Genomic DNA, 12,641 nt, shown 5'->3' with positions numbered 1-12,641 from the left:
CCATTATAGAGGGACATGAATTATACTCTACTAGTAAGATTAATTAAGGTTAATTAAAATTAATTGATAAAGACTGACACCCGTCTTTGGCTTCCTTGAACTCCCTTGGCATGCAGAGAAGCAAACAAAGTTTTATCCTTCAATATTTTTTTTACTATCCAGTTTAGTGGAACTCCTCTCAATTGGTTCCATTCCATTTGTTGCATCCTTAGCCAGAGCATCTTCATCAATGAGTTTTATCTTGCCTCCACACGATTAAGCTTGCATTCAACCAGTTATTTAAATTGGGATACAATTCAGAGCAATCCTGCAGCTTTTGTTTTGGTCTTGTTTTATTATGGGTTAGCTTTATCCTGTAGAGGGAGCAATACAGCAAACTCCTTCCTGCAAACAGTCGACAGCCTGTGTAATTTGCCTAAAAAGGGTGGAGGATAACATAAAACGATTATGTTTGCAGTTACAATTGATTCTCCATCACTTAAATTCCAGGACAAATCGTGCCTTATTGTGGAATGCAAAGGAAACTCCAATATTTTCCACACTACCAACTATTTCCTTACTTTTACCTTCAGACCCCCTCCACCCTCACCAATACATCAGGTAACTTAGTCTCAATCATGATGACAAAGAAGTCTATTTGTCCAGCTGCTCTGCTGCATTCCCTCCTTCTCCACCAAATTTCCCCCGGCACATCCCCATGAAACCACATCTTTTTGTTTATTACTTTCTATCCTCCTTCATGATCTCCAGTCTATCTCCTGCCCTTTTTAATTCATAGCCACTAAAGTTCTGACCACACAACTGCCCTTGCTTTTTTCCTGTGCTCACTGACAATATGTAGGTGATCTCCTGGGCAGTGACCCTCCTTTCAAAAATGTCATTATCTTCTTCAAAAACCTTGCAGACAATCTTGGTTCCATGCCCTCTTTAAAATCCTTAAATGTGTCTCATACCAAAGCTGTGCCCATCTTTCCCTCAGATCTCTTTTTTGAATCTGTAAGACCATATTTAAAGGCTTATTTAAAGTCAAATGTATAAAAGACATTTGGCCGGATCAATCACACCATCATCCTATAATGCATTTCTTTTGACCAGTTTAGTGGAAATGTTCTCATTTTGTTCCACTTCCATTTTGCACCTCAGCCAGAATATCTCCAGCACTGGGTTCTTGTCTCCATAGTGTGATCTCCGGATTCCCTCTAAGATTTAAACTTGACCTCATAACTTATGTTGTACTTTAGCAACATTATGGTGACAAAGAAGATTCCGAGTCAGGCTGTGCCTGTACTCTGACAACAACCAGTCTTATCTCTCCATCATCTCTCAAACCCTCACTACCTCTGCACCAGGTCACTTGTCCAATATCCAGTCCTGGAGGAGCTCCTATCTCATCCAGTAAAACAGCAAAGCAATTATCATACATCGTTGCCACCATTTTCACCCTTCGCTGGTTGATGTCTCAAGTTGAACCAGTTTACTTTAATGTCCGATTTAGTTGAGAACCACACTTATGGTCCTATATCCTCTTCTGTATATAAGCGGTGTTATGAAATAGAGATACGTAATCTGTCTCCAACCCTGCCTAAGATTGTCTGTTACCAAAACCTTTATGCATTCCTTTATCAATGCAAACTATTCCAGTGCTTTCTTAACTGGCCTCCCATATCTATTCAACCTATTGAGAACTGTGCTAGATGGTAGCCTTTCCCACACAAAATCGCATTTACACATCATCCTGTGCTCACTTCCTATGTTAGATCCTAGTCTTCCAGCCTCAAACTAATTAATTTATTCTCATTTTCATATCCTTTAATTCCTCATTCCTCTTCATCTCTGAAATGGTCTCCATCCTCTGCAGCTATCCAGTTGCTCCATGTTTATCCATCTCTGGGCTCTTGGGTATCCCAAGCTCCCTTCTCCCACCTCGGCAAACCATGCCTTCAGCTGTTTAGGCTATGGCTCTGGAATTCCTTCCCTACACGTCTTAGTCTCCACACCCTTCCCCTCGTTCCCACCTTTTTGACCAAACCTTTAGTCACTCCAACTAATGGGACCTCCTGCTCAGATTCATTTTTGTTTGATATTACTTCAATGAAGTAGTATAGAGCTTTTTGTTACTAGATTCACCATTTAAAAGCAGGTTGTTGTTGTACAAAATCAAAAAACAGCCAAAACCAACTAAGTGCATCTATCCTGTGGTCCCTGTGGACCTTGTCGTTGATTGACATGCAGTTGATCAACCCTCCTGAGCTTGGAATTCTGGCATATTGTTGTAACACTGTGAAGGAAGCTTTATATCCAATCCATGCTGTACTTGGCTTGCCAATACTTGACACCAGCTTTACAAGATAAAATGAATAGATCTTCCTCATTAACTACTTCTGATTTGCCAGTAACTGTAAGGCAGATTTATGATTTAAAAAAAAGAGGGAAATTTGACAGATTTCAATTTGCATTGGAGCATACAACCAGCTCTGCAGATGGGCTGCTTTTTAAAGCAGTTGTCTGATTTTCCTTTTCTTTCAGTGGAGAGGAATATCATCCAGTTCCTATCATGGATAATTGACCTGGAATGCCTGTTACATTAACCATAATCCACTGTGCATTTTTTAGGGTTGATTGTATTGCAGGTGCAACATAGTAATACCCGAATTGACTTAGTGTAGAGTAATTCGGCAGATTTTGCTCATGGAAACAGACTTCTATATAACATGGCATCTCATAAAACTTTGATCAGATGCTTCAGCTTGCAATAAATCTGCTTTTTGCTGTACTTCCTTGGGATAATTTATTAGATTATTTTTATAGAGGTTCTTATTTTCAGAACAATTCGAATTCAGCTAAGATTAAGTAATGAGAAATAAATTAATTTGGTTACTCATGAATTATTAATTGACAGGAATTTGAATTACTATAAAAGGAATATCATTATATCAGCTTCTATGAAAGGTAGATCTTAATTATATTAATTTGTAAAATATACATCTTGAAGAACTTTGTTATGTACAATTTTCACTTAAATATTGAATGTCAACTGTAAGAAATGATCATTCGCCCAGAACAAATTTTTTTGCTTGCTCAGCATTTTAAAAAGATGTACAGGGATGTTTTTCTGCAGATGAGCAGTTAAAGGATCTCAATTGACCTGAAAACAACCTTTAGAAGATATGCTATGACATATTAAACATTTTTTACACTTTCCACAAATCCTTCAGTGTATGATATCTAATACCATGACATCTGATAAGAGTACATTTATGGCTTGCTGTCTGTCTAATTTGTATAAAATAACTCCCTTTGACATATCCACATCAGATTTCTCAAAGGTTCTTACTAACTTACAAATTCTGCTGTTTATTGTTCCCCTACCACCGTTGTAAATTCTAACTTCAATATTTAGGGAATGCTTTGGAGAAGAAGGGTGGCAAGGAGTTTACAGAAGCTGTTAACGAACTGCGCAAAAAGAATGGTCCCTTGGACACAGCAGGAGGTATGTTCACTTGTTCCATTTTATAGAATTATTGAGATGTACAGATCTTTGAGGCACTATGTACTGTACATACCAACCAACAAGTACCTTCCTATACTAATCCCATTTACTAATAATTGGTTTGCAGCCTTGGATACATGGTGTTTCAAGTGCTGATATAGCTGCTTCTTCAATGCATTCCAGATTCCAGTCATCCTCTGGGTGAATAAGTTCTTCCCCAGATACCCTCCAAACCCCTTACACAAACCTGTGCCCCTCTGTTACGAAGGAAACAGTTTCCTACTGTCTACCTTATCCCTGCCCCTCATAATTTTGTTTACTTCTAGCTGGAATCCCTCAGCCCCCTTTGCTCCAAAGAAAACAAGCCCAACTAAGTATCCAGTTCCTCCTTGTGACATTATGTAGGTCTCTTATCCCAGTGGGAGTCTGCATCTTTGGAACTGGACCTCAGTGAGAGTCAGTGTCTGTGGACCCACACTCCACTATGAGTCAGTGTCTGTAGAACTGTAGAATACTGATTGTAGGAAAGGCACAAAGAATTGGGAATTTTTTATATTAAAATTAAACTTTAAATTGAGTAATAACACACTGTATATGGGATACATCATTGCAATCTGGTATGATCAAGGTGTAAATAGTTTCATCTGTATTAGCTGGCACTTTTTGAATAAAACAAAGCTGAACAAAATTTTACAATATCAGATGATTAAACTGCATGTTTCTAGGTTTAGGTGGAACTAGCATTTCTAAAGTGTAGTTTCTTCTGCTTGCCAGTTATTTTTCCTGATATGCTTTAATATTCCTGTGTGTAAACGAATTTTACTCCAAAGAGGTCAAAATATTCATCAGATGAAATACGGCCAGACAAAGCTTCTTAGTATGAGCTGACTGCTTGGAATGTGCAGGTACAGCTAATGAACAACTCTTAATGTTTTCATCCCTGCTTGATATTTTGCTGTATCTACTTTTCAAGAGGCTCTGAATTTGTGTTTATAATTGCAAAGCTGGTATCTGCACATATATAACTAAATGTGGAAACTACTGTCAATGATGCTCTTCCCCTGCATATACTGCTTTGTTAAAATTATCAAAAGGACAATCAATGCAAAATGATTGAATCAGGATAAACCTCAATTTTTTATGCACTATTCTCGCTGTGAAAACCATTGAAAATGCTATGCTTTGTTTAATGAGGTATATTTGAGTCTGGAACAGTATACCATGTCATAACTATTACTGAAAAACCACTTTGACCCTGAAAAAGTAACCTTGTGCGGGGCCCCATTCCTTAAGAATAATTATTTCAAAAGCTCGTGATATTTCTACCCCCATAACCCACATTTATGTTCCAATTCTTATTTTATTCTCTTTGAAATGTTTAAAATGTTATAAAAGCTAGAGCATTTTATTTCCTGATTTGCTGTTTGTCAGAATACTTGAATCTGATGGACTGCTTGATAGTATCATTGTCAGATGCCATGGATCCCCTGCAGAAAGAACCTGTCAGAAATTATCATCAGGAAAGTTGAAGTCCAATCACACAACTCAGTGATACTTTGTGGGCAGATAATTTCGAGGTTACTATTCCCTTTGCCCAGACCAGAAAATCCATGTCAATGGGCTGATGTTATATAATTTATATCATTTTGGTCTTTGTTGCCTCTTGAGCTCTGAATATGCAAAACTGACAAATGAGCATCAGATTAAAATCGTGAATTATTCAGTATCTCAATTTCCCTCTTATTTTCATCCTTCTGATATGGGCAGGAATAACAGCAGTGGCATCCCTGCGGTATCTTGCTAAACTGTGCATCTAGGTAATTAATTTGACATTGCCACCTAACTGGTTGGTGCATTGTGACCGAGCCAAATGCTGGTCTTTTCCAGGTTCAAGACTGCCATCCTTTCTGGCATAGTCAGGAGTTTTAAACTTGGTGATACTTATACTTGCCCCTCTTGTACAACATCTTTGCAATACTTTCACTGCTGCCTTCTTGAAATTACCAAATTCAAAAACAAAGTATTAAGTCAGGATCTACTATTCCCCATTTGACAACCATCTGAATCCCCAAAGTTGGTCTCTGCAGATTTTATTTTACTGGGTCTGGGAAAGTTACTTTGATCTTATTTCTACTGGCTAATAAAGAGAATACTCTGATCTGATTTGGAAAAATTCCATTTTTTTTTTGCTAGCTGTGCTCAGTTCAGGCCATGGACTGCCAGCCAAATTTGTTATCCATTGCAATAGCCCTGGCTGGGGGTCAGACAAATGTGAGGAGCTCCTGGAGAAAACAGTGAAGAACTGTCTGGCATTAGCAGATGAAAAGAAGCTGAAGTCTATTGCCTTTCCTTCAATTGGCAGTGGCAGGTATGGAACCATTCTTCATCCTGTGGAATGCAAAATTGTCTAGTTTTAAAAGCAAAATAATTTGAATGAAATTTGTAGTGAATGCAGTTGACATCCGTACATGAGATATATATGCGCTGTATCTGCTATAGAGATAAAGCATTGCTAAAATCTGCATGGAAGATATTTGTCTTTGGGTGTCAGCACTTAACACATCTTTCAGTTAAGTCAGGTTGAGTTAACTGTCATGTGCACAAGTACATGTATACACAAGTGCAATGAAAAACTTACGTGCAACAGCATCACAGGCACATAGCATTAGAGACAAAACATTCACAAGGAAAACATAAATTAAACATAAATTGTACAAGAAACACAATTATAACAAAAATAAGCTAAAGCCTATTGTAGTGCAAAGTGGTCATAGTGTTACTATACTGAGGTAGTGATTAGGGTTGTCCAGGTTGGTTCAAAAACTGAATAGTTGAAGGGAAGTAGCTGTCTTGAACCTGGTAGTTAGGACTTCAGGCTACTGTACATCCTGCCCGATGGTAGCTGCGAGAAGATGGCATGGCCTGATTGGTGGGAATCTTTGGTAGATGCTACCTTCCTGAGGCAGTGCCTCCTGTAGATACTTTCGATGGTGGGGAGGGATGTGCCCATGATGTATTGGGTGAAACCACTTGCAGTCATCCTGCACATTCATTTGATTTATGTCAGTGTGGAGGCAAGCAAACCCTTCAATACCAGGGATCAAAGATAAATTTGTGTGACCATTTGTTATTGATGTAATAAGAATGGTACGTGTGCATGTATTCACTTCCCATCATTTTATTCATTAGCTTACTTATTTTAATGAAATTTTCTCCGCAATTGTAAAATGACCCTAATCTCACCAACATCCATGTCCTTCTCCCTGGTGAATACTGATGCGAAGTACTCATTAAAGGCCTTGCCCACTTCTGGCTCCATGCATAAATTCCCTCCTTTGTCCTTGACTGGACATACTCTTTCCCTGGCTACCCTCTTGCTCCTAATATACTAATAAAATGCCTTGGGATTCTTCTTAATTCTAGTTGCCAAGGATATTTCTTGGTCCCTTTTAGTCCTAATTTCTTGTTTAAGTTCTTTCCTGCTTTCTTTATATTCCTGAAGGGCCTTGTCTGATTTCAGCTTCTTGAACTTTACATATGCTTCCTTTTTCTTCTTAGCTAAAGTTACAGTATCTTTTGTCACCCAAGATTCCCGAACTTTGCCATCCTTACCTTTAATCCTCACAGAAACATGCTGGTCCTGAACTCTAACCAACTGGCCTTCAAAAGACTCTTACATGTCAGATGTGGATTTACCCTTAAACAGCCACTCCCAATCTACTTTCTCTAGTTCCTGCCTAATACTGTTGTAATTAGCCTTCCCCTAATTTAGCACTTTCACCTGAGGACCAGTCTTATCCTCATCCATAACTATCTTAAAACTTACGGAATTGTGGTCACTGTTCCCAAAAATGTTCTCTCACTAAAAATTCAATCACCTGGCCATGCCCATATCACAGTATAAAGTCCAGTATGGTCCCAATCCCTAGTTGGACTATCTACGTTTTACTTCAAGAAACCCTTCTGGATGCACCTAACAAGTTCTGCCCCATCCAAGCCTAAGGAGTCCCATTCAATTTTGGGGAAGTTAAAGTAACCCACTGCACTAATCCTGTTGTTTTCACATCTTTCCATGATCGGCCTACATGTATGTTCCTCCAGCTCCTGCTGGCTATTGGGAGGCCTATAGTATAGATTCAAGGCATTTTCCTCCAGGTCATTTATTGTAAGTGGCCTGGATTACATTTGTTCCACCACCTCCTCTGGCAGTGCTCCAGAGTGGATAGCAACCACTCTCTATGTAAAAAAAAAATTACCCCTCAAATCCCCTTTAAAATCTTAAACCGATGTCCCCTTGTTTTTGATCCCCCTACCAGGGGAAAAAAAGGATTTTGACTAACTGCTGTATCTATGCCTCTCATAATATTACGTAGTTCTGTCAGGTCACCTCTCAGCCTCTTTGACTTCAGGAAAAACAAGTGCAGCCTATCCAAGTGGAAAAGACTTTGTGTCCTTTTCATTGTGTTTTTCTAAAACATTGCTCTGCCATCGATCTACAGTAAAACTCCGATAAACCGGCACGCTCGGAATTTTGGTAATGCTGGACTAGCAGATTTTCTAGACTGTTGGATGTTACTCCGTATTAATAGGCAACACATTTTTAATTCACTTTTTTGAAGTTATAATAAATTTCCCAGTGAAAGAGTTAAGTTTAAAGGGAGCAGAGAAAATGGGACCTTAGTCAGTTTAATGAAAGCTTGGGAACCAGGGCCCAGCAGGTCAGAAAGGAGTATAAGAACCAGGCACCCAGCAAATGGGAAGGGAGCATGCGAACAAGGGCCCCCACAAGTCAAAAGGGAGCTCAGGAAGTTGGGAGAGTTAGAAGGGAACGTGAAAACTGGGCTCTAGTGAGATGGAAGGGAGCATGGGAAAACATTACATGATGAGTCAGATGTCGAACCATTAGGATTTCCAATTGGTCAGATAGTGGATTATCAGTTTTACTGTATCTACTCCTCTAACCTGCCCTTGACCTTCTGCATTCTCTATTCATCCTTGCAATTTGCGCATCCTCCAGTTTTGTGCACTTAATGTAATTACTTTTGTTTGTATGCCCAGATCATGGACATTCATGGAAATAGATTTGCTAATTTGATTCTAGAATTTTGCAAAATACAGTGATTCGTGTGTTGCTGGGCATACAATTTGTTAGTTCAATGCTCTGAAGCAGGAGCTTGAGTTAATACACTGAATTTCACTATGTTGTTCAGAGGGGCACAGTAGTGTGTGGTGAAGTTACTCGACTAAGCAACCAATAAATCTGGAATTTGAAAAAAAAATATCAGTAGTCACAACCATGAAGCTCTCAGATTGCCATAAAAATCCATCTGGTTCATTAAAGTCCTACAAGGGAATCTGTCATTTTTACTTGGCCTAGCCTATGTCTGATTCACCAGGAAGGGTGACAACAAATTAGAATCAGATTTATGCTAGAATTGCTCACAGTATCTACAACCAACAAACAAATAAACATAACAGCAGAAAGCTGGTTGCTCCTGTAGCTTATGTGGAGTCTATGATGAGACAAGTTATCTGTGGCTTGAATGCCAGAGCATAATTTGTGCTTCCTTGTATACCAGTTCACAGATGTGCAGTGCTAACCAGTTGTTAATTCCTCAACAGAAATGGGTTTCCCAAGCAGAGTGCTGCCCAGCTGATCCTGAAAGCCATTTCCAGCTACTTCGTATCTACAATGTCATCCTCAATCAAAACTGTCTACTTCGTTCTTTTTGATAGTGAAAGTATAGGGATTTACGTCCAGGAAATGGCTAAACTGGACGCTAATTAAAGGTGTAAACTCACCGAAAGAGTTCCTCAACATTGTGACACAGACCACTTTTTTTGTAAGTTACTGAAGCAAAACAGGGCAGGCAATTCAAAGGAATCTTTAATTAGCATCTGGTTCTTAATTTTACAATGGCACTGACATTTGGCTTGAAAATGGATTATGCACTGTTGTCAGAAAGTCACTAGAATTCATTGTAATTTAGTATATATTTTGTAGTTTTTAATTTGCATCAGAAAAAGACAAAAAGGATTGCTTGTAGTCCGATGTTGCCAGTCTGAATATTTTTAATTCTTAACTGGGAGAGATGGGAGATACATTTTGTAACTCTGTTGTGGTACATTGATGTGCACCAAGATAACTCTTTGAAATCACATGGTGCTATAAAACTGTATTTTGTTTACATTACATCTAATCACCACAAATGATTGTCAAGAGTTATGATAAAATGGAGTTTGTCATTTGTTTATTAAATGGTTGGACTGTGGTGGCACATCTGTCTTTTATATAAATGTTGTGTTCTTTCATTTTGATTCAAATCAGTTTGATTTACTATGCAAACAAGAAATACTGTGGTTTGGAAGAGGCATTATGTATAGCCATGTTCACACCTTTGTAAACGCTATTAGAAAGTCATCCCTCTTAACTTGCAAAACTAAAAACCAGGAACTCTTTGGGGCACTGAATTTCTTGATGCCATTTACACAGTGGTTAATGGTTAATTCATACTTGTGACAGAAAATTATGCTCGTCACCAACAGAAAAGCTACATGTAAGTTCCAGCGATAAGTTCTTTTCAATAATCTGAATGCTATTTAAGTGACAGTCAATGAATTCCTCCTTCATGCTCTCCTACGCCAAACCATCCCCAACCCCTGACAACTTCCAACATAATCACTTCATCAGCTCATTTTTGGGTCTATCAAGTACTCTTAGAGGCCAGCAGTTTCCACTGACTATCACACAAGAACGACAAAATGAAAAAAGCACAGTCAGCATTTGATATTTAAAAAAAAACACAAGATCCCCTTATGCAGGTTTGAGGCATAAATATCACACTCTTGTGTGAGATTATCACTGAGCCAGCAATCCTTATCAGTTATCCTAACTGCTGAGAGCAGACACTAGCACTGCCAGTAACCCCCTCAAACCAATCACTGACTTTACAGAGCAGACACTGGCACTGCCAGTGACTTCCTCAAACTGAGCACTGGCCCCACTGAGAGGAGACACTGGCATTGCCAGTGACAATGTCTCCCTCAAACCCAGCACTGACTTTACAGAGCAGACATTGGCACTGCCAGTGACTCCCTCAAACCCAGGTTAGGAACGAGTAGCAGATCACCGTCTTTCATGCCTCTGTACTATGGAAATTACTGTTTTCCATACCCCTTACGGCAATGTCCACACTCCTAATCCACTGCTCTACTCCTTTGATAAGGGGGTGCATTATCCCCTGTGGAATTATCCTCCTGAATACAAATGGTTAAGCAGAAATTTTAAAAAAATTGAGGTAAAAAATACAGCTCACAAAAACTGGAATCTGCCTAAAGGACAGTTAACAAGTTGCTAGTTAACTGATAAACCTTGCTAGTTAGGTAAAACTGTTTATATCAGAAGCTAGCAGCCTAGGTCTGTATATCAAGGTAACAACAAAAAAACATGGTACAACCAGGAATCAACCTACCTGGAGATGAAGGTGTCAGTGGCCCATCAGGAACCAATCATGCACCGACATGAGGATGAACGTCAAAGCCTCAGATGGAGCAGGAGTGGACCGTGCCAGTCTAACTCGAGCAAGAGCGCTTGGCTCAGATTGCCTCTCTGAGAAGCATTTGTACTCAGCAACCTTCAGCTGTTGAAATAGCTTGAATAATTTGAAAGTAGAATAGTGATATGTAATAGTGGCAAGAGCATCAATAGTATTTGTAGAAGGTATGACAACCTAAATAAAGTTATTTGGTTGAGGGATCCTGGTCATCTGTCTTGTAAATCGCAAAGTTGAACTTCTTTAAGGGTTGATATGTTTCTGTTCTTACCCCCCACCACCCCTGTCAGCTTGCAATAAAATCAGTATTTGTTGTGACAGGCACTGGGCACTTATTACTAAGTTTAAGCAAAAGTAAATTGAGAAACATTTCCCATAGATGAGAATTCCTTCAACCTTTAGCATTATCCAAGAACGGGGTCAGGTGAAAGGAAGTTTGAGGTGCTTCCATTGCAGCCAATCAGCCGATGAAGCAGGAAGCAGGTGGTGGCTGCTCACTGCAGCCTCCTTGAGCAAGACCTCCAACTAACTGGACCTGGAGGCTACACCCTGCCTGTATCTGTCAAAGTGACCACAGTCCTTGGATCTAGTCTTTCAAATCACTCCGATGTGCTCTGCCTGAGATACGTGTAGGATTTAGTCTGCTGCACAACAAATACATAAGGAAATATATCAGGCAATACATCACAAATGCATCTACCCGCCTCGCTCCCACATCATTAGCGGCCTTATTCATATGGTCTACCATGTATGTTAACTTGTTTACAGATCATGGCAGCCAGAATGAGAGGATCTGTTGCTGTGACAGAATTTGGATAGGTGCATGGTTGATAGATTCCACTTGTGGCAATCAAGGTACTAAAGTAGATATTGTTCCATTAAGGAGTGGCTTGTCTGCCGCCATGGGAATATCTTTCCCCAGCTGTTCATGACACAGGAAACCACTGATTACTTCATCCTGCAGCTCTTCACCCTGACTGATCAATCCAGTTCACCCATGGGTTTGCTGCTTGGGGAATAAAGGCTACCCAGTGAACAAACAGCTCAAGAAAATCAAAAAAGCTTCAGATGCTGAAAATCTGAAATAATAACAGAAAATGCAGGGCAGGTAACATCTGTAGAATCTGTAGCACAGTTAATGTTTCAGGGCAGATCCCTTTGTCAGAAAGACGAAAGAAAATGAAGGTACCTTTTGTATCAGTCCCAGTTCTGCCATAGGGTACCTGACCAATAAAGTACAGGGGCACTCCACCTGACCCTTAAGAATGTCAAACCATTGTGATGTCAGAAATGTCTTTTGGGTACCTTGACAGCTGTGGTCATATGCCAGGAATGGTGCAGTCAAGTGCCTTCTGCCCAGGGCATCACTGATCATTAGACACGGATGCGAGACAGGATGCAGGTACCTGGGTGGAGGAGGAGCAGAAAATGCAGCAAGTGAAAAGAGAGTGCCTGGGATGGAGCGATGGCCTCCAACAATGCAGCCAGATTATATCCATATAGAAACCCATCTATGCACATAAAGCAATCCTACATGCCTCTCTGGTCCCCGTGGTTGATATCAGTCCATGGTCTGCTGATTCCGCATAAATGAAGAT

The 12,641-nt window shown here is 39.7% G+C and overlaps 1 protein-coding gene across 4 annotated transcripts in view; it reads left to right on the top strand.

Annotated features, from left to right (window-relative positions):
• LOC127569251 (core histone macro-H2A.1) overlaps positions 1–9,768 on the top strand; it is a 34,524-nt gene extending 24,756 nt beyond the window's left edge. For all 4 annotated transcript variants that reach the window (XM_052013705.1, XM_052013708.1, XM_052013707.1 and 1 more), the window contains exons 7-9: positions 3,401–3,490; positions 5,684–5,858; positions 9,113–9,768. In XM_052013705.1, the coding sequence (XP_051869665.1) occupies positions 3,401–3,490; positions 5,684–5,858; positions 9,113–9,278 (431 nt within the window). In that variant the 3' untranslated portion in view covers positions 9,279–9,768. The remainder of the gene's footprint in view (positions 1–3,400; positions 3,491–5,683; positions 5,859–9,112) is intronic.
• The last annotated feature ends 2,873 nt before the right edge of the window (positions 9,769–12,641 follow it).

This window comes from Pristis pectinata, chromosome 4 (assembly GCF_009764475.1).
Source record: "Pristis pectinata isolate sPriPec2 chromosome 4, sPriPec2.1.pri, whole genome shotgun sequence".
In the NCBI taxonomy this organism is placed as follows: Eukaryota; Metazoa; Chordata; class Chondrichthyes; order Rhinopristiformes; family Pristidae; genus Pristis; species Pristis pectinata.
The sequence above is the reverse complement of the archived record's forward strand: the minus strand, read 5'-3'. Positions and strand labels throughout refer to the sequence as shown.